The 22,267-nt window shown below is 53.9% G+C and overlaps 1 protein-coding gene across 1 annotated transcript; it reads right to left on the bottom strand.

Moving 5' to 3' along the window:
* Positions 1-2,206: 2,206 nt before the first annotated feature.
* Peds1 (plasmanylethanolamine desaturase 1) lies at positions 2,207-21,374 on the bottom strand. Its single transcript, NM_001113752.1, has 6 exons — positions 21,235-21,374; positions 13,678-13,797; positions 6,127-6,218; positions 5,121-5,265; positions 3,693-3,905; positions 2,207-3,146 (listed from the first exon to the last, which is right to left on the bottom strand). Exons 1-6 carry the CDS (start codon positions 21,356-21,358, stop codon positions 3,025-3,027), a joined length of 816 nt encoding a protein of 271 aa, NP_001107224.1. The 5' UTR covers positions 21,359-21,374; the 3' UTR covers positions 2,207-3,024.
* Between the last annotated feature and the right edge of the window lie 893 nt (positions 21,375-22,267).

The raw sequence follows: 22,267 nt of genomic DNA on the forward strand, positions 1-22,267 counted from the left end.
AGCTGCACTTTTCAAGGACACTGAACACTTGTGTTGTGAAACATACCCGCTCCTTGCTTGTCATTTGGAGAATGCTCTTGACCCTCAGGAAACCAGGTTGACTGGATGGGACCCTGCTAACCTTCCTACCTTCAGCTCATGAGGTAGGGACCATTCTGAGGGAGGCCTGGGACCACTGGGTTTCATCTGAGGTGGTGGGAGTCACAGATGAGAAGTGGCACACACGTAGGAACCCCCCTCCTCCCCCCCAGGAAGTAGGCACAGAAGATGCCTGACCTCAGTCCACTCTAAATCCATGTTTGCCCTGCACATCACTGACCCAACTCTGTCACCAGATGGCAGCACAAGCCACCCAAACCCTGGCTCCCTCCGCCTACCTCCTAGGCACATGTTCTACAACTGTTCTTATATGGAGGCCTCCTTTTACCTTTGAGGCATTTGTTAAAGTACCAGTCAGGCTGGCTTTGAATTCCTTCTGTCTAGAACTCTCAAATCCCTCTGCCTTGGTCTCCAAAGTAGCTAGAGCCATAGGCTCTAGCCTCCAGGCCTAGCCTCATCCCCTATCCCTAATGGACGGATGGATGCTAACACCGCCTCCTTCAGTGGTCGTGGCTGTAGTGGTCAGTGTTGGCTACCTCTAAGGACAATAAAGTGACGGGTCACATTTGACCAATAAATGCTACAGATATGACTCAGCAGTTAAAACTCGCTTACCGAAGTCATCATTAGGACCAGAATTGGCACACAGCTCCCATTAATAAGCTGGGAGCCCTCTTCTGGCCTATAGGTGCACCTTCTTACGTGTGTGTGCACACTCATACGGGCACATATTTTAAATGCTTTTCACACTGTCATTTCAGGTCCTCAATAACCCCTTTCTCCTCCTTTGTTAATATTGCAGAAAGTAGCCTAGGGGGCCTCTTGTTTATTTCTTAATAAGGATAGGTTCTTACAGCCCAGGTTGGCCTCATACTTTATGTAGCCAAAGATGACCTCGAACCTCCTTCACCTTCACCTCCTGAATGCTGGGATTAAAGGCTTGAACCACAAGCCTGGCGCCACGGAACAGCCTGACTGGATACACACCAGAACATGCGTTCACTACTAAATTCCGGTGCCTCGGAATAAACGTTTGAAATGTGCGTCAGGTGGCGTGAGGCTTCTTGACATCTGCAGTTCCCCTCACTTCCCTGTTCTGTGCGATCTAGTCCTGCTGATCACCCCAGCATCTAACCGCAAGCCCGCGCCTGCCCCAGGGCCTTTGTACATGCTGTCCCACGAAAAGGCCTATTCTGTTCAACCCAGGCTGCCTCTGCTCCCTGTTCAAATGGCCTCCTGTCCCAGCAGGCTCTCCCCTGCTTCTCCAAAGCAGTTTTATTAGTAGCTTCTCACAGATGACCACATGAAGCCATTGTGAGCTGGGCAGTGGTGGCACATGCTTTGATCCCAGCACTTGGGAGGCAGAGGCAGGTGGATCTCTGTGAGTTCAAGGCCAGCCTGGTCTACAGAATAAGTTCCAGGTCAGCCAGAGCTACATAGTGAGACCCTTTATAAAGAAATTATAAAATAAAGAAACTGCAGTACGTTTTTGTTTTTTTGTTTTTTTTTTTTTGTTTTAATTTATTGTGTTTTTTCCTAGGTCAGCTCCCACCAGTCTGTCTGGTGGCCTGGGTCCAGGCCAGAGCCATGACACACATTAGATGCCAATGACTCTAAAGGAGTTCTGGGACAGGCCAGCCAGCATGGCTCTAGCACAATCTAGGTGAAAAGTCTTGTGAATGGTGGCATACACCTGTGATCCCGGCACTTGGGACAGTATGGGGATCAGGAATTCAAGGTCAGCCTTGGTTATATAAGCAGTGTGAGGTCACTTTGAGTATATGATACATTGCTTCAAGAAACAAAAATTCAGGACTGGAGAGATGGCTCCTTGGTTAAGAGCACTTAGGAGGATCTGCTTTTTTCCTAGTACCCACAGTACTTCAGTAACTAAAGATCCAGGGTTCCAACGCTCTCTTGTGACCTCTGTGGGCACCAGGCACACACATGGCACACATACACACATGAGGGCAAAACGGAAAATACATAAGTCTAGACAACTTCACTCTGTCGGGGGATAAAGCTCCCCTCCCTCGGGCCAGGGCTAGCTCCCTCTATGCAGCCATCCGGAAACACCACACGGCAACCAGAGTTAAGGAGATGCTTCCTTTGTTATAAATATATTATATACATCCAAAACATGACATTAAAATATTACTCCATGTTACAGAAAGATATTAAGGCTTTCTGTTATTTACATTGACAAGCAAGCACCTTTAAAAAAAAAATCCAAATAAAAAGGCCTTATTCTTCCTCCTCTGACACACTGGCCAGAAGGGACACAGTGTCCCCTCCCCAAATGACAAGTGACCAAGCCCTTCATAAGAGCTGCGCCCATGAAGATGTCTCCACAGGGAGACCTCAGATGTGGCTGGACACGTGGACAGAAGAACTGGGGAAGGGAAGGGAGCATCCGCGTGTGGGCAGGACATTCTGGCCTCTCCTTACCAGCTGCCCTGACCCTTGCCTAACTCTGCTGCCCTTGGGTGGCAGCTGGGGTGGCCCATCTACTTAGACCTCTGGGGTCGGTTTGCAGGGCTAAGGGAGGATCATGATCTGGGGACATTTAAGTGTTCTGGGGGCTCTCTGGATCACTGAGACACACCACGTGTGTCAGTGACCCTACACTAGGGAGCAGGCGTGCAGAGCATCAGGACGGGGCTGACCAGTGGAACTGGGCTCCCCTCTGCAGTCAGGCTTGGCCTTGGAGCAGCTCAGTGGCCAGAAAGGTCCAAGGAAAGAAAAGGAGAAGAGGAAATGAAAACTCGGAGGCTCAAGTATTCTGTGTCACTGGGGGTGGGCTAGGGGTGCCCGGGCCCAGCCCAGGGGACTTCTCTTCACTGGAGCAGTAGCTCAGAGACGCCGGGATTTGGCAGATGGCTTCAGTTCAGGTTGGGGAAGGTTGGCGACCAGGAGGCGGGCATGCTACTTGATCTTCTGGGCCCATTTCATGTCGTCCGCCCTCGGCTTCTCACCGGTCAGGCTTTGGATGACGTCCTCCAGGCGCCGCCAGAAGCCTATCACCTCTAGGGGGTAGTTGAGCCAACCTGCGCAGACATAGTCAGGGCTATAGTGAGGAGAGCCAGCCTGCTTGGGGTGGCGAGCCCTCGGGAGACAGGCTGAAGGTAAGGCACAGAGACCTCCCTCACGTGGGGCTTGGGTCCCTCCCTCAGGCCTCCCCCAATCACTACGATTTTCTTTCTTTTTCCGTTTTTCAAGACAGGATTTCTCTGTGTAGACCTGGCTGTCCTAGAGCTGGCTGGCTGCAAACTCACAGAAATTCACCTGCCTCTGCTGGGACTACAGGAGTGTGCCATCCCACCTGGCAGTCACAAGGCCCTCTGTCTGTTGTGTTCACTGCTAGAGCCTAAGCCTAGGGCAGTAAATAGGCACCCAGTAAGTTGTTGTTGGCTCAGTGAGTGTCTGGAGTCACACGAGCTTGAAATAGGGAAGGGGCTTTGGTGTGGTCATGGTCCTGACCTAGAAGAATGCTTGCACATAACAGGAGCTCAGTAAATGTTTTCTGAGAACACTGGGTAGGCCAAGGCCGTATGCCCTCCCACTCTCCTGACCCTGGGGATGGCACCACCCACCTGTGGTGATACAGAAGTATGTTTCATGGGGTGCCACATGGTGAATGCGATGGTGTTTCCGTGGCAGGATCACGTGCCAGTCCTGCAGGACGGTGACCCAGCATGGCAGCCCTAAGTACGTGTGCGACCACTTGTGGATCTGATTGGTGAAGGTGCCAAAGATGATCAGGCAGAAGACGAAGCATTCCCAGGGGTACAGCTGCTCCAGGGTCTCTGCAGGGCAAGGGCACAGGCATGGGACTTTTGTAACTGCCCGCTGACTGCCCAGGCCCCCCTCAGCCTCTACCATGAAATCTTCAGATTTAGAACCAGCCAGGGACTGGCTAAGAGTGTGGGCTCTGCAGCCAACTGGGGCTAGGTTCTGATTCCTGCTGACACTTGTGGGTTGTGTGGGCTCGGAGCAGGGACTCTGGGTCAGGTTCTCTGAAGCAGGACTTGAGGACACTCATGTATTCAAGGGAAGACATCTACAGAGCAAGGTAGGTAGGCAGAGTCTGGGACAGGAGTTCAGGCTCTGTGGGGGCCTGGGGGTTTCTAGGGTGCAACAGCTCCATAGAAATCACCTTGGGGGGTCTGGGGAGATGGCTCAGTGGTTAAGAGCACTGGCTGCTCTTCCAGAGGTCCTGAGTTCAATTCCCAGCAACCACATGGTGGCTCACAACCATCTGTAGTGGGATCTGATGCCCTCTTCTGGTGTGTCTGAAGACAGTGACAGTGTACTCATATAAATAAAATAAATCTTTAAAAAAAAAAAGAAAAAGAAATCACCTTGGAAGTAAGCAAAGCCATGGGCCTTCAGAGGCCTTCACTTGCTGGCTTCTGGCTCATGGGAAGGGGAGAGATAGGAGGTGGGTCTATAAGGAAGGGGCTGATGGGAGACTTGTCAATAAGGGTGGGCCCTGCAGTATCCCATCCCTGGCCTCGGGCAGATCCTCTGTTTCTCCCAAAGGGAGATGTCACCAGCTACCACAAGTTCTGGCTTTGCCCCAGCTGATACCCAGCTGATTCAAAAACAGGCATGCTGGCCTCAGTTCACAGTCCATATTTTGTCCCCCCAACCTTCCCACCCTCTCATGCTGGGATTGAACCCAGGAAATGTGCACAACAGGCCAGCTCTTGGCTGCTAGGTCCCACCAAAGCCCTCAGTGTGCCTTTAAATGATACAACAGATGAGAGCTGGGCTGGCTGTGACTCACAGGGACTGTGTCAAATGAGCAGCTCCGGGAAGGAGGTGTGAAGGAGGACTCTAGGGACCACGTTACCAGAGAATGCTCTGAGAAGTTGGGAATGCAGTCTTAGGCTAAATGCCCAACTTTTACATGCACCCTACTAATGGAGAATACTTTAAATGTCACAAGACACCCACGCATACCCTGGGGGCCTCCGTCCCTGAGGCACACTCTGAGGAGCCCCAGCTGCAGGTCTCACCTGGGCTCTGGGTCTGGAACTTGTAGGCCATGTTTAACAGTGGCAGCAGTGTTACCAGGCAGTTGTCACCATTGGTCTCGATGAAGTCGTGCCTTGTGATGGCTGTGGGGTCAATGTGGTGCTCCCGGAATGGCCGGATGAAGGCCTAGGTGGGCAGGGTACAGGCAAAGCTTCCCAGTAAGCTAAAGGCAGCTGGTGCATTACAGACCCCGCTTCCCGCCCCCTACCCTGCCACTGACACAGACCCTGCCCCGGATGAAGTCTGGCCGGCTGCGGTCCCAGATGGCTTCAAAACACTGACGGGGACCTTCCTCAATCCTCTGGGCCTCACCCATACTGGGAGGGCCTTGAAGACAACCTCCTCCCTGAAGCAAGGGAAGAGGCCCCACAAAAACAAAGGGGACCCTGTCTACCTGTCCCTTAAGCTCCTGCTTCTGGGAGCAACCTCCAGGCTCTCAACTCATGCTACTAAATGGAGTCTTCCCTGGGTGAGCAAGACCCAGGAATGGCTAACCAGAGCCCAGTCATCTCCCCGGCGGGGATTGGCAGCAGATGACCAGTGCAATACCCGCTGGACCAATGATGAGGATCTGAGAGTTTGGCTGCCTCTAGGGGAAAGAATTCTCTAGGCAGCCAGGAGTGGAGGCCCAAACCCGGCAGGGGAAGCAGAAACCAGAGATGAAGAGTCCAGTCTGAAAAGGTGGTTGTTGCAGCTCAGTGCGGCTTTAACTTAGCACTGATTGAGTCAGGAGTCCTTGCCCGATGAAACCAGTTTGGATTCAATTTTCTGCATAACCCTGAGAGCCTCACTGACAGCTTACATGCAAGCACAAGATTGACCCTGACTTGAGGGAAGACTCCAAGAAGCTCTCTGACCTGTCTTCCTGTGCTACCATTGGGATCCCCAGTCCAGTCTCCAAAACACAGAATGACGTGTGGGTAGCTAAGGCTCTCTGAGAGGTTCGGGGACTAACCCTGGGACAGTCCCAGAGCCTGTCATACGCACCTTCCCAACAATGGGCAGGTCCACAGAGCCCCACGTATCAGCACCCCAATGTACCAGGCCAGACAGGAAGTCAGCGACGAGAGCTCCTGCAACTGTGGGCAACAAGAATGTAAGCCAAGGCAGGGGCATGCAAAGATGTCTCTGACCCTCCCGTCAGGGGCCAGCCCTCCACCATCTTGCTTGTTTCCTCATCTGTTCATTCATTGTGAGAGTGAAGCAGCCAGGCCCCTGCCCAGTGGACAGAGTCTCAGCATAACATTCCCGGTTCTGGGCTGCACAGAGCAGACTCACCTGCTGAGGTGGGGGTGTAACCAACTTCCTTAAAAAGGCCTCAGCTGAGTTGTCTAGAAACCCAGCACGGGGCTCGGGGGCTGAGGTGGGAGGATCGAGTTTGAAGCTAGCCTGGGCTACAGCAAACATAAGCAGTTCCTTTCTTGCAATTATGTCCCCATCCCACCTGGCTTTTATCGTGGACTTAATCCTTTCAGCTTTTCCTTTGCTTTCAATCTGCTCAGAACTAGCTTGAGGTACCCCTCCCCACCAAACAAGTCACCACAGGCCTTAGATTTGGGCCATACTCCCACCTCTACCATGCATGAGCTGTGTCACTGTATGTGTTACTCAACATCTCTGTATCCCATTTTCTTCTTGTTGGGCAAGAGTGAAGACGTAAAAGAGCGCAGTGTGACCATTTACCAAGTGCTGTCTCAGCAGGGCACACCTCTGTCTGTGGCCTCCCGGTCACTTCCTTACCTCTCTCTGTTAGTAGCATTTAGCTCAAATGACAGAGGTGAGACACAGGCTGGGGGAGAAGTGTTGAGTCAGATACACGGCAGTGGCACAGCTGGATCCATGTACACATGGGGAAACTGAGGCAGAGTGACCAGCAGTGCCCCCCACCCCCTGCAGTTTCTTGTCTTCTGAGCCCTTTCCCTGACTGATCCTCTCTGAACATCTTTCCTTTCCAGGGTGCAGTTGAACAGCTTGCTTTCCTCTGCTGCTTGGGGCTCTGTGCCCTTCCTAAGAGCCGAGTTACCTGGGGCATCTGAGCCCTCCCTCCCATCTCCTGTCACTTTCCTCAAGCACACCTGCCCTTTGTAAGTTTGTACTGTCAGCTCTGGGCTCGGCTCTGTGGGCTCTGGTGTAGGCCTGGACCTTGATTCTGCAACATCAGTGAACTCAATGTCACATGAGGTAGTGCTTGGCACACAGTAGGTCCTCAGAGCTGACTCAGGAGGGTAGCTGGGATCTGTGCAGGTCTGTGCCATCTGAGGCCCCCACCCACAGTTTCTCACTGTAAACTGGTTGTCTGCAGCCCAGGTTCTGAGTTGCAATGATGACCACTTTGGACTCTCGCTGACAGGGGACCAAGGCCTTGGTGTGCCATGAGAACCGTGGGTGAGAACCTTTGGATACCTCCCCAGAGAATGGGACTGTAACCCAGGGCACAAGAGAAAGGACACAGGGGATTGTGGGAATGGAATTCTAGTGTCCAATCTGTTTAAAGGCAGCTGCTAAGGGTAGGTTTTTAGAAGCCCACAGTACCTGTCTATCCCTGGCTACCTATTCACAAATCTACCTCCCACCCACATATCCATCCACCCATCCAAGCACAGGGCAGTGGGGTGAGAGCAGTGGGCGGGAGGCCAAGGATAGAAGGGCTCTACTGCCTAGCACTGGGCAGTCCTGTTGCTCCCTGGCACCCCAGTGGGTCTGGGCATTACTGAAACACCTATTGTACCCTATGAATGGTGTAAACACATTGCCTCTAAGCAAGGGAGGGTTGGGGGCCCCATCTCTAACTAACCACACTGCTATGCCTCTTGCCTTGTTTGGTCTCAGCGTCCTTCCAGAGGCCTGTCCCAGCTTCACTGGTCAATGACAGATTTAAACACTGCCATTCTGACACACAGTTCTGGGGAACATTGGGTGTCTGTGGTGGAACATGGCAGGGACTCTAAGTCCAGGCTTCTTGTGAATGTTGGGCTCAGGGTCTGGATGAGACAATGTCTTCCCTCAGTGGCTCGAGTCTGGTTAGAACTGTACTAAGCGGCACACACTGGTGTGCAGGCTTATGTGGGTCAAGGCTGTGCTGCTGACCATCCAAGGTCACGCTGCAGCTTCTTCTCCAGTGGAATCTAAGGGGCCGGCAAACTTTCTCTACAGAGTTAGACAGGAAAACTGTCAGGCTTTGCGGCCACACAGTCTGTTCCTATGGCTCTACCCTGCCAACATCACAGGGTGACCACAAGCAATGTGTCAGTCAACACAGGGGCGAGGGGTGAGGGGATGGTATTGTCGTAATACCTTGTTTGCGTTTGAGAGTATTTTGGGTTTGGTCTGCTTCACTGGGCTAGCTCATCTGGAGTCACCATGTGTCACGTGCTTGGCCATTTCCCTTTTTACTGCCAAGTACTGTCCCGTCATTGGGTGCAACGCACGCAGCCTTCACAGGCCCTTTCTTGAACCCTTGCTGCATTGCTCGTTCACGGAGAAGCCTATGTGCTTAAGATCCTCCCATTCCTTGCCCAGAGGACAGCAGAGACATTGTGTTTTTTGAGACAGAGACTCATGTAGCCCTGGCTGGCCTTGAATGTCTCTGATCATCTGGTTTCAGCCTGTCAAGTACGAGTGTGACAGGTGTGCAAACACAGCCTGACAGACAGTGACACGAGGGCTCCTCTAGGCTCTCTGCGTGCTGACCTCTGGCAGAACACAAAGCGCGCAGCTCTGGCTAGTCTAGCAAGCCAGCTTGCCCTGGGGATCCAGTCTCCACCTCCCAAGGGCTGGAACTGTAGGCAGGCCGCTATACGCACTTGGATTTCTTCTATATGGGTGCTGGGATTCAAACTCTGCCCCGCACACTTGTATGGCAAGCAGTTTACCACTGAGCTACCTAAATACCTATCCAGCCCCAATGCTATTTATTTATTTATTTATTTATTTATTTATTTATTTATTGGCAGGGTCTCACTGTGTAACCTTGGCTAGCCTGGAACTTGTTATGTAGACCAAGCTGGCTTTAAACTCAGAGCTCCTCCTGCTTCTCTGCTTCTACCTCCCAAGTTCTGGGATTAAAGGCACTCACCACTTTTTTTTTTTTTTTTTTTTTTTTTTTTTTTTTTTTTGTGGTTGGCACTTTTGTTTTTAAACCAGAGCACACCGGACTTCAGTGTATTACCTCTGTTACCCCTTGTGGGCCCAGGGCAGGTCTGTGTGGTTAAGCTCCTTCCCCTTAACTGTCCTGGGCAGTTAATCCTCTGTGATTGGAACATAGATCGGAATAGCATTAGAAAGTCAAGCCTGGCTCCTTTGGGAGCTTCTCCCTCGTTCCCGGCGCCGTCCAGCGCGCTAGGGAAGTGCATTGTGCAGGCCTCACTCTTCACTTAGGTTTGGGCTGTGAGGTTGTCTCAAAAAAGGGGTGGTGGTGGTAACGTGGCAAATAATCCAGAAGGCGCTCCCTGATTCAGGGCAAAGTGACAAGCTGCACCTGTTCTGCTGACACCAAAAGGAACCGGGAGAGCCATCGCCACCCCAGACTCCCGAGACAGCCTGGTAATTCTAGCCAGCGTTCCCAAGTCAGCCAGGATTGCAGGTGCGGAGTCAGATGGAGCCTGAGACCGCCTGCCTGGTATGTGTATGGGCCTGAGCTCTGCCCCCAGCACTGCTCAAAAGCAAAGCAAGAGGCCCAGTGCAGCCCAGCACTCAGGAGGCTGAGGCTGGAGGATCAGGAGTTCCGGGACAGCCTGAGCTACCTAGAGAACTCGAAGGCAGCCAGGGTTGTGGCTGAGAAACTGCCACAGACCAGTAATCCCCGATTAGGGCCGTGACAGGTAACCAGACTGTGCTAGCCTAGATGGAACCCTGGGATAGGAAGGGGACACTGGCTATGGAACTAAAGGCAGGCGATCGATGGTAGAGCATAGACAGCATAGAGCAGCCCCACTGGGAGCTAACTGGCACAAGTGTGGGGCTTCAAAGCCTGCTTCCTTCCACCACTCCTTATGCCGAGCTGGCCTAAAAGCGACTGCTGGGAGAGTATTATCTCACACATAAAGCCCTGGGTTCCCTGGGTTTGATCCCAACCCTGCAGAAACAGCTACCAAGTAAACCCGGCACTCTGAAGGTGAAGCAGGAAGATGAGGAGGTTGGAATTGTCAAAGAGAACTATCTGCTACAACAGCATACTCTCTCTCCGAGTCCAGTGACAGGCCCCGTCACGCCTGACCCGCCCCGAGACCTCAGACCTGCTGAGGCTGGAAGGGAAGGACTGTCCAAGGTCGCCTATGGGGTTGGGGACAAGAGGACCACACTCAGCCTCATGTCCCTTAACTAGCAGAAACTAGCCACACAGTACACACTCTGGGCTCTGGCACAAGCTCCTCTGTGACAGCTGCCTGTGCCTGACCCTGGCCCCTCTGCGAGCCTCGGTCTTGCCATCTGTTGGATGGCTGACACCCGGTACTCACAGAAGCATGCTCTGGCTGGTGTCACTGGTGTCAGGAATAATCTGGGTGAGAGAGTGTCCTCTCCCACCACATGAGGAAAAGGGCCTCAATTCCTGCAGCCTGGTAGCTGTTTCTAGGGCGCTCAGTTACCCATGAGGTTCCTTTAATGGGGGCAGGGTGCAGATACAGACGTCTCTTTGTTCCAGCCCTGGTGGCAGCTGGTGGCTGGGTCACCCTGGGAGCAGTTTTGGCCTGGTCGCCATCCTTCCCCGCAGACACTGGGAAGGGCACAAGGATGGTTCTATCCGGCAACAGCAACATTGTGAAGTCTGTGTGGAGCTGAGAGGCCGGCAGGCTGGGCAGACAGACCTTGAGCATCCACACCATTTGGGCTCGGTTAAATCCAAATGCCTTAGGCAGTGTGGCCGCTGGCCCTCAGCGCTGATCCCTGCCCTCCTCAATCTTCAAGTTTCTACTTCAAGGACCCATGGCATCCTCTCCCCAAGAGCATGATCAGCTTGTCGCCACACCCGGTCACCAGTGACCTTCAGGGCCAGCTGCTATGCTGCCGACCTCTGGTGGCGCCCTGTCTGAGGCCCGCTGCCCCCTCAGCTTTCCCCGTTTCCTGCTCCTTGTGTTCATTCCTGCTGTCAAACCGAGGTCTTCCCCAGACCACTTCTGTTTTTCCTCTGCCACCCACTCTCGGGACCAAATATGGACTTAATCCCTTACCTCACCCACCACTCACCCCAAAGCAGCCTGACTGTACATGGAGCTCAACTGCCCAGCTCCTCTCAGTTCAAAAAAACCATCACCACCTGCTCCCTGGATCCTAGCACCAGAAACTATCTTCCCATGAGAAATTCACCAGTGACTCCCTACAACACTCGAGATAAACTGGCAGCCTAGACCATGACCCCAGGGTCCTGTCCCACTCGCCCATTCACGTCAGTGAGAGGCCGGCAGGCTCTTTCCTTTGATGTGCTGCTCACAGCAGCCCCAGGGCCTTTGCACCTGCTCTGCCTGGAAACAAGCCTCCTCCGGCATCTCCTCCCCTTAGGCTGTAACAAACACAAGTTTATCTTGACCAACTCTCAGGCATAGTCTCATACAGGCCCAGCTTTGCCAACTGGAATTCTTTTGGTTTAAGCTCTGGTTTCCGGGGCTACCCCAGGCATTGGCAACCGTTGAAGAGATAGAAATGAGCTGGCACGGTGCCCTCGAGACTACCTGCGTGTTAACAGTCAAATCAGGGCGGCTATTCAAATCGATTGAGGCTTGTGCAAACACCACTATCAGGGGATTACCCGCCCTTATCAGCCCAGAAGCTGGGTGCGATGGGAGCGCTGGCCATCTCCACTTCAAGGATGGGGCTGGGAGCTGCAGAAACCCAGGTATCAGGCAGTGAGAGGCGGTGGTGACCTGCTTGTACGGCACACAGCTGGAACTACTACCGGATGTCTACCCACCCTTGGCCAGGGACGGTGTGGCCAGAGATCCCAGACCAGGGCCAGTGGGCAGAGGACAATGCTGGAATCTTGCGCAGGGAGGTGGCCAACTCAGGGTATGACCCAGTAGATGCTTATAGAATATCCACTGTCAATCAGAGCAGGGACTGAGATAGCCTTGGCCAGTGGCCTTGCAGGCAAGGTCACCTTCCCTCTTCTCCCCGATCACCAGCCCTCTCAGCATGGCCGGATCCTCCAGGCTTTCCTATAGCCCCAGGAATCTATACTGTCATGGCCTCAATATTCAGGACATGGCTGCAGCCAGCACAGCCAAGGCTGTAGGAGACTCCTAGAGATGGGGCCTAGGCTTCCAGGCACAGAGCCGGATAAACTCTCCCCTACACTGGCTCTCCCCTGGACAGTGAGACAGTTTGATTAGCAGGACTGCACACTATTGGGTTAGGCAGACAGAATGCTTTTAACAGGATTGAGAAGCAAAGCCACAGGAAGGACCAGGTGGGACCAAGGGTACACCACAGCTCCTTGGCCAGCCCCGGGGCTCAGGAGAGGAAGAGAAAACACCAAAGGACAATGGGCTGGAAAGGAGGGAAACAGCCATCCGGAACAGGGACTGCAGCTGGGCATTCCGACCATATGTGCTTCAGGTTAAGGGGTAAGTGTCAGGGTTGGGGATTTAGCTCAGTGGTAGAGCACTTGCCTAGCAAGCGCAAGGCCCTGGGTTCGGTCCCCAGCTCCGAAAAAAAGAAAAAAAAAAGGGGGGGGGGGAGGGTAAGTGTCTTGTAGGTCCCTCCTCTCAGCCCCCAGTTCCTCATCAATAAGATGAGTTTCAGCCTGGCCAAGGGGAACACCAGGACCTCCTAGCACCGCACACAGTACCCTCTACTCCGTCATACCATCCAACTCGCTGAATTCTCGGCTCCTGCCACATACCAGGGTTCATGCCTGAGGCTAGAGATACAGCAGTGGATGAAACAGGAGAAAAAAAGAATCTGACTTCTGAGTTGCTGGAGACCTAGAGGGCTCAGGATGATAGTGTGTGTGGCAGGGCTTGGTTTGCCTCCCAAGTACGGAGATTAAAGGCTTGCAGCCACCATACTCCATAGGGCTGTCTCTGAGGGGTCATCACGGAGAACCTACCTAAGCAGGTGGTTGTCAGTAGTAGATCTTGGGGTTCAGAAGTGTGGAGTCCTGAAGGGCTACAGGCAGACTACAGGCAGAGTGAACGGCTTGTACAAAGGCCCCAAAGGAAGGTGTGTGTGTGTGTGTGTGTGTGTGTGTGTGTGTGTGTGGCCAGTGTGGCTGAACAGCGACAAGGAGGGAGTGTTAAGGTTGGGGCTGTCACATGGAATGGCCACCTGGTCAACACACTGGACAGGGCCGTGGGAGGGACTGAAGCCCCCGGAAGAAGAGAGTAGGGCAGGGGCAGCTGAATTTCAGTACTGTAAAAGAAGAATGAAACAAACAGGAGCGGGGGGGGGGGGGGGGGGGTGTGACGGCACCGTGCCACTGGACTGAACGCTCCAAGATGAGCACGTGGGCCTCCCATAGCTTGCCCCTGATGCAAGACCACCCTGAGCGTTCACATGCTTGCTTGCACAAAGGCAAATGACCTGGGGAGGGGCCCTGGCACTCACCGACACCCAGGATGACGAGGGGTGTGTGTTCCCAGCGGGCCAGCAGCAGGAGGTGGACCGAGTTGTGGGCGATGAGACTGAAGCACAGGATCACGGAACACCACTCCTGGAGGCGCTTGCCTGTGGGGAGGGGGAGGGGAGGGCTGCGTGAGGCGCAGGCTGCAGGAGCCTCAACGGCAGCACTGGACTGTGCCAAGCACCCATTTCACAGACAGCACCACTGGCCCAGGAAAAGGGCTTTTGCAGAAGCAGGACACAGCACATGCTGCATGCCTATGAGGCTGGGCCTGCAAGTGCCAATTCTTGACGGACAGGTCCCAATGCTGGTCTCTCTGCAGGCTTTCTGGGGACTTGTGGGAACTTGAATGACATCCTTGCATTTTAACTGCTTTCTTGGAACCATCTGTTCCCCAGGTAGGCGGTCATCTGATGGGAGAGGCTTTTGATCCTTCAACCCGGGAACATCCAGAGCCTATCCAGCCTCCAGGACATAGGCCATCAGCCTCAGGGTCAACGAGAAATAGTGTTGGGACATTAGGCCTTTCAGGGTTGGCATCTGAACACCTGCAGCCAGGCAGGAGTGTGGCCTCCAGAGGGCTGCAGGTGACCAAGAAGACCTTGGGTATGAGAATTCCATTTTCAATGCCATCAGTTTATAGACACGTAAGACTGGACGATCAGGGTCATTCCTTGTGGCTCTGGTGGAGGTGTCAAAATTCTACATATCACCCAAGTGTCCATGGCTCGGGGAGGAACCAGAATGGCCCCAATCATGGCCTCTCTGTGTTGCCCAGGTTCTACAGCGGTGCAGAGAGCAACGTGTTGATGATAATATCAATAAAGAAGAAAGGCTGGCCAGTTTGCTCAGCCGGAAAACGGAGCTTGCCACCAAGCATGATCACCTGAGATCAGTCCCTGGGTCCCACACGGCCAGAGAGAACTGACTCCTCAAAGTTGTCCTCTGACCTCCACCACATGCACTATAGCAGTACACACACACACACACACACACACACACACACACACACACACACACACAAAAGCAAGGATGTGTAAATGTTTTTAAAAAGAGAAAACAGCAAGGGTCAGGAGCTGAGCTCGAAGCTGCTCAAGGCCCCTCCGTACAAAGACATAAAGGAGCCAGCGAGGGGTTGGGGATTTAGCTCAGTGGTAGAGTGCTTGCCTAGCAAGCAAAAGGCCCTGGGTTCGGTCCCCAGCTCCGAAAAAAAGAAAAAAGAAAAAAAAAAAAAAAAAAAAAGAAAAAAAAAAAAAAAAAAGGAGCCAGCGAGATGGTTTGGAGGGTAAAGGCAGGGACTGCCAAACCTGATGACCTGGGTTCAATCCCCGGGACCTACATAACAAAAGGGGAGAACCAACTCCCACAGGCTGTCCTCTGACCTCCACAACAGCATGCTGTGGCACAAATCCTCACATACACTAAAGGAATAAATGGAAGAAGAAAGCACAGAAGCCACGCCTCTAGACCGCCTGAGGCCGCCCTCCCCACGGCCTCCCCTTGCTCAACCCCACCAAGGTGTTTTCTTCCAGCAATTCATTTTTAAATAAATAAATAAAACCACACATGAATGGTAAGCCTGTTTCCCAGGCAACTGGTCCCAGAGGTCAGAGACCCTTCATGTGACAAGCGATTACCACGGGTGCTCAACGTCAACCCAGCAGTTACTGTTACCAGGGGCCCAGAACCGGCCCAGAAGCAGGGGCTACAGATGGAAAGCAAGGCAACCCAAGGCAGATCGATGTGCCAGCCGCAGAGGGATGCTGTGGTCACCTCTCAACCATCCCCTGGCCCTGCCCTGCTGCCCATGCTTGCCCCTTATTCTCTACCTGCGTCCTGCCAAAGGCTCCTGTATGGGGCTAATAAAGGCCCAGGCCAGGCTGCTGCCCACTTGCCTTGCCCCTGAAGAAAGTTCTAGCTTATCCCCCGCTCTGTGGTTCTCTGACACACCCCCACCACAAACCTAGGGCCATAGCCCTGCCTGAATGGGAGCGCAGGCTACGTACAGCTCCCTTCCCGGGCCCCGGCACTCAGTTGGTATTCAATAAATGCTTGTGGGATGAACACATCTAATCCCAAGCTATAACTGTGTTCTGTGCTCAACACTAGGTAGGAAGCAGAGATTAGACTCCACCTGAGTCCATGTGGCAATCAGCTGCTCTTGACTGCTGGAGCCAGAGCTAAAGCAACTGACCCCAGAAAAGGCCAACACTGGGAGAGGGGGACTCAAAGGTCATTCACCCTTTGCCCATATACAGAAGAGGACACCAAGGCCAAGGAGGGGCGAGGCCCCCAGAGGTCACAGGGGCAGGCAGGCCTGAGGCTTCGGCCCTTCCCTTCTCAGCTGGGCTGTTTCTGAGCCACAGCCTGCCTACCTCTTCCGGTTCCTGCTTGTGGGTAGGGGCCAGGACTCAGAAGCAGGAAGCCCCAGGGGTGGGGAAAGGGGACCCAGGAAGAGTCAAGGGACAGGGAACTCTCCCTGCCGACCTGCTTGGTTACCCGTAGGGATTGAGGGACAGACAGATGGACAGACTGAGTCACAGCCAAGGCTTGGACTAAAACAACAGTAGTGATGATGCTGACATCAGCTGGTGCCCTCCATGTGGGCACAAGGCATGTCTGCAAACAGGACCTTAGTCAGGTTTGTTCTTGCTTCTTAAAAACGTACTTCTTAAAACCACGCACATCCCTAGTTCTCATTAGCCCTGAAAACACAGGGCCGTCTGCCACTCCAGGCCAGACAGTTAGCCACCATTTAAGGGGTCATGTGGTCCCGGGTTTACCAGTCCCCCAGCTGCATTCAGGGCTGTCTGCCTAGCCTCTGAAATCCTGACTGAGACCCAGACAAGGAAACTGAGGAAGAGCTGGGTGTGGGTCCTTGCCTGGAAACTGTAGGTCTAGGCTGTCTCAGTTCCAGGGACATTCAGTTCTCACCTTGTTGGGCAGAATGGCCCTGAAATTAGTTTTTCCTAAACTTACCTATCTTTCAACCTGGGTCTAGCTGTAGATGGACCTCAGTTCTGACATAGGAAACATGCACGGCATGCTAACATGCAGGCTGCACCTCACAATGCCCCCGAGAGCTAGGACGGTCCTCCTGATGCCAGGGAGACCAAATAACTAAGTCAGGACCCAGACCACCAACATGGCAAGCCCATGAAGTCATGGGACCTAAATGGAATGGAGCTACATTATAAACAGACAGGCTAGGGAGGTAGGGCAGGCCTTCACTCAGGAATCAAAGGGGTACTGGTGTGTGTGTGTGTGTGTGTGTGTGTGTGTGTGTGTGTGTGTGTGTGTAAGCGGGGGTTGCCTACTCAGGACTCAGGTGTCCTGGTATCCTGGCTTGGAGCAACAGATGCTGGGGATCAGGGTCAAAGTGTAGCAATGACTGCTGGCTTGGGTGCCTGTGTTGAGTTGGTGTGGAGCCTGGGAAGAGAGGGAGACTAACCTACTCAGGGCAAGCTTCTTCTTGCCCCAAACAACCTACACTTGTGCTAGCCTCCAGCCCTCACATCCTGTGCACCAAAAGGAGCAGAGAAGGGGGATTGATCAGATAGGACCAGACTGTAGGGGAAGAATGAGATGGAGAAGCAGAAACCAGGGATATAAAAAGATGAGACCAGGGCTGGAGAGCTGGCTCAGCGGCTAAGAGCACTGACTGCTCTTCCAGAGGTCCTGAGTTCAAATCCCAGCAACCACATGGTGTCTCACAACCATCTTGTAATGGAATCCGATGCCCTCGTCTGATGTGTCTGAAGACAGCTACAGTGTACTCATATACATAAAATAAATAAATCTTAAAAAAAATAAAATAAAATGAGACCATAGGGAGAAAGACCAGCGAGAAAGTCAGACTAAGGTAGAGACAGACAGAGCTCGGCCCAGTGCAGTGGGACCAGACCTGGGCAGGGACAGATCCCACAGTGGCTCCAGGCCCTGTACCATGGCTTCAGTCAGGCCTATTTTGGAGTGAAGCAGGGTTCAACTTCAGGCCTAAACCCCTCCAGGACACAGCACTCACAACTGTCCAAGCTGATGGACAGTTGGATCCACGCCCTTTGGGCTCGGTATCCTTACAGCTGGGGAATTTATGAAGTGGCCGCTGTGAGTGCCACCTTGCCTAAAGAAGGTGGGAGGAAGGACCCGTCAAATTCATGAGACTCCTCTCGTCTGGCTTATTGCTGAGAAAGGCAGACCGAGCAAAGCACTGAAGAAAACCTTCAGTGACTGACACCACACAGAACCAAGCCCAATGCCAGGGTCACTACTACCTTACCTCTGAGTATCCCCTTCTATCCCACCCACCCTGGTCACCTTGCTTGGAGCTCCACACACCCACACCAGGCTCTGTGTCTGCTGCCAACCCCACAAACAGGCTGGACCGCTGTCCTAGAACTGGCTAACTTCTACAGCCAGGGTGAAGCTGGCAAACAAGAAATGGGTACTGTGGGTAACCCCTACAGGAACAAGGAGGGCTACCATCCCATGCTAAGCCTCCACAGACATGGACAGGGTGGTCCTGCGGTGCCACAGATTCCTCGAAAGCCAGACGTCAAAGACACACAGCCTACTCTCACCAGCCTTTCTGTGGCAGCAGCAGTGGCATAACCCAAACAGGCCTGGTGTTTCAAGTCATGGGAGCATGCGGGAAACGCCTGCATAAGTCAGTGCTCAGTAAATGGCATCTTTGTTAACTTACTGCTATCAGCTGTCAAATGACAAATCACTGTTGGCCCCAGGAATCTCAAGTACTCGGTTCTGGACGCAGGGAATTCTCTCCGCTCCAGCCCACAGGTTCCTCGTGCTCAGCAGAGGACATGTGCCAGGCGCACTCCCACCTCAGGGCCTTTCCACTTGTTCTCTAGCCCTCACACACACTCTCTTCTTTTTTTTTTTTTTTTTTTTTTTTTTTTCTTTTGGAGCTGGGGACCGAACCCTGGGCCTTGTGCTTGCTAGGCAAGCGCTCTACCACTGAGCTAAATCCCCAACCCTTCTTTTTTTTTTCTTTTTTTTCTTTTTTCTTTTTTCGGAGCTGGGGACCGAACCAGGGCCTTGTGCTTGCTAGGCAAGCGCTCTACCACTGAGCTAAATCCCCAACCCCTCCTTCACACACACTCTCAAGGTCCCTTCTTCCCTCCTGTTCTTCCTCCCTTCAGCTCTGTGTTCAAATGCTGTCCTTTCAATAAAGCCAAGCCCCTGTCTCATGTTTTCCCTGCTGCTTTTGCTACATGGCATCTGCCACCCTAATCCATTATTTGAGGGCTTGTTGTTTGTCTCCTAAATCAAAATGCCAGCTCAAGTCTTGCCTGCCTTCAGGGCCGAGAACAGGGACTCATTCCAATACATACCAATAGGTTCTCGATATGCGTCAGGCCTGCTTCCTGATTCTTTTACAGGTCAGGTTCAGAGAGGTCAGGGCACCTCTCTAAGACCACACAGCTCAAGGGACAGAGGCAGAGGGAGACCTACTGAGAGGAACCAGTTTGACCAGTCTTTCCCTCTTTCCAGGTTAGGAAAGAAGGCCTCAACTGAGGGTTTGGAGCCCCAGGAGGCTGTCTGAAGCTATGTGGCTGTTCTTCAGGTACTGAGACCGAATCCTAAAGGAGAGGTGAGAGGTGGCCCCCAGGGGAAAACAAGAGGAAACAATTGGGGACAATAGAAAGTAGGCTGTGAGGACAGCACAGTCACCCATTCTGAGTCCTTCCTCTCCATTTTCCTATACACCTGAGGACCAGAAAGACAAGGCTTGCTTCAAGCTCAGAGAAGGGCAGCTGGCCAGGTGAATCACGGGGATCACCTGGTGTCCACAAAGCCTAGAGCCACACAGTGGGCGTCATTACAGTGGGTGATCAGGTGAAGGAAGAGGCCCCATCCAGGCCATCCAGTTTACCGCTCAGAATGCTACCAGCCTCCCTCAAGGAGAGTGGGTCTGGAGGCTGAGTGTTTGGGTGTGGGCCAAGGACCCAGCAGAACAGACCAAACACCCCAGACAAGTGGAAAACCGCACAAACAGACCGAACCCAAGGCAGGACAATCCTTACTGACCTAGGAACGCAAAGAGGAAAAGCAAATGGTCCTATGTCACGTGCCACTTGTAGTTGAAAAAGCATCAGACGCATGCCAGCCAGGGCAGGGAGCCAAGAGGGTAGTGGCCTCTGCCCCACCCTGGCCAGTGCTGTGCCGTGAAGCTGCCCAGCCGGGGGAGCAGACAGAATGTTGGATAACAAAGCCAACTCATGGAGATACCCTGGCAGAGGGGCCTCAAGGCTGTCATCTGACTCTGGAGTGTACAGGCATTTCCTCAACCCCTTGGGGACACCCAGCCAGGCGGTGAGATTGCCGAGGCTCCCTGGGAGCTGGAGAACAGGATGGAGCCAGCACTAGTTAGGGTTAGAGCGTGTCAAGGAGCAAAGAAACTAGAGGGGACCTGGCCTTGAGGGAAGGGGTGGAGCCAGGGCGAGGGGCTGCGAGGGGCTCCGGGTGGTGATAAGGGTTGGGGAACAAGGGTATCACAGGAAGTCCTAATGAACAGCTAGTGTGTGGGTGTGGGAGAGGACAGAGCCAGACTCAATAGGGTCTGAGTCGCTGAAGAGAATCTACCAGTAAGAGGTGAGGGCTGCCGGTCTCACTGGGAGGGGGAGGGGATAAGTTCACTGCAGCTACAGAAGCAGGGACTGTGATGGAGCTTGGGGGAAGAGCTCCTGGGCTACTCTGCAGCTGAAATCCAAATCGGGGGGTGGGAGGGCGGGGGTAGTAGCTGGAGAACTGATAGTCCCAGAAGGGGGGTCAGTTTGCAACCCACCGTCTTGGAAAAAAAAGCAGAGTGCAGACTCCTAACGTGGGGGTCCTAGGACGGCATGTGAGTTTAGGTGGCTAAGGGCAGTGCCTGCTGCTAAAATGTTTAAGGCTCATCTACCTAAGAACCGGAAGCCTGCTTTGGACTGGGTTCTGGAGACACAAGGCAAGCCAGGGTGGGGTTCCTAAACTGTCCAAGGTGCCCTGGGGCTAGGGCTCCCGGTGCGCAGGTGCACTGGTGCTGTTCCTAATCTCTGCAACCCCAAAGCCTCACAGCTTGGAGTAGGAAGGGGTTTGTTTGGGGTCCCTAGATCTGGGGGTGCTCTTTGCAAAGTTGGAAGTCCTGGAGTTTCGCTTTGGGTGGAAGCTGGGATTGGGATGGGGGCAGGGTTAGGATGGGGCTAGGGTTCGGATGGAGTGGGGTTCTAGTCTAAAGGCGTCCAAATGGGCTGCTGGAGTTCGGATCTGGGTAGAGTTTAGATCTCGGCATTTCGGGTAGGCTGGGGTTCGGATCCGTGGGGGTTCGGATGGGTTGGGTCGAAGTAAGGTTCGAATAGGCTGGGGTTCTAATCCGTGGGTTCCGGGGGGGTTAGGGTTCGAATCCGGGGGATTCGAATGGGATAGGGTTCGGATCCAGGGGGCTCAGATGGGTTAGGGTCCAGGCGTTCGGACCGCCTGGGGTTCGGTCCGGGCGGGCCCGGCGCCGAGCACCCATCAGACCGCAGGCCCTCCGCCCGTCCTACCTGGCGAGTAGAGCGCCGCCAGCTCACGGGCTCCGGCATGCTGTGCGCCCCAGCGCCGGCATTCCGCCGTCTCGTCCTCGTCCAGCTCCGGCTGCCGGCCCGGCGAGTCCTCGGCGCCCGCCATGGCCCGTCGCCCGGCCCGCCCGCTGCGCTCTGCCTGCGGCGGCGGCGGCCGCGGAACCGCGGCGAGATCACGCCGCCCAATGACTGGCCGGCGCGGGGCGCGGCGGCCGGGGCGGGGCGTCGGCGGGGCCGCGCGTCACAGCCAATCGAGGCCCGCGCCCGCGCCGCGCCCGGCCAATCGCAGGCCTTCGGGCCGCAGCCAACCGCGGCGCCGGGGGGCGGGGTCGCAGCTGGATGCAGCTGGACACGGAAGACAGACAGGGTGGATGTGCGCGTCCCCGCTGCGCCCCGCGGGCTCGCGTGCCCGAGCCGAGGAGCACGCGCCTGTGCAATAGTCTGCGCCTTGACTTTGGTGCGTACCGCGAAGCGCCTACGGAGTGCATGGCTACAGAAGGTCATGCATTTGCTAGGAAGCTGCTGGACTGAGCAGCACACAGGCTGCATGCGCTACGTTTCATTTTAATACCTAGGAGCGTCTCGCGTTCGAGGCCAGCCTGAGCTACATTGCAAGACCCAATCACAGAACATAAGTAGTAACACTGCCTGCTGAGAGGCCGCTCATGACCACCTGCTGGAGTGCCCTCCTCTGGTCACTGTGACATCACCCTCACGCTACTCAGTGCTTGTCAGGAATAACATCTCCCTGTCAGGAAAGGAGCCCCCGAGGGCAGGGACTCTGCCTGGGCCAACAGTTGACAGATATTAGAAGGGGTTGAATGAATTCGGACTCAGCGAATGTCCTTCTGTCTTTAGGACATCAGCATTAACAGAGCTGAAGGCTTATGTAAAGACCTTAAGGGATGATAAACAGCATCCAAGACGGAGAGGTGCCTAGGACCCGCAGAGGGAATTTAAGATGTAAAGATTTTTTTCAAGGCTCCATCTTCGTTCTTCTCTGAGATTTAAGCTT

The sequence above is a fragment of the Rattus norvegicus genome, chromosome 3 (genome assembly GCF_036323735.1).
Source record: "Rattus norvegicus strain BN/NHsdMcwi chromosome 3, GRCr8, whole genome shotgun sequence".
NCBI classification, from domain to species: domain Eukaryota; kingdom Metazoa; phylum Chordata; class Mammalia; order Rodentia; family Muridae; genus Rattus; species Rattus norvegicus.

Coding starts and splice junctions, on each gene's coding strand:
- Peds1 (NM_001113752.1), bottom strand. CDS start 21,358: ATGGCGGGCGCCGAGGACTCGCCGGGCCGGCAGCCGGAGCTGGACGAG. Junction 6,219..13,677: donor CCTCGTCATCCTGGGTGTCG/GTGAGTGCCAGG, acceptor TGTTGCCCACAG/TTGCAGGAGCTCTCGTCGCT. Junction 5,266..6,126: donor ACCTGCCCATTGTTGGGAAG/GTGCGTATGACA, acceptor CTGCCCACCTAG/GCCTTCATCCGGCCATTCCG.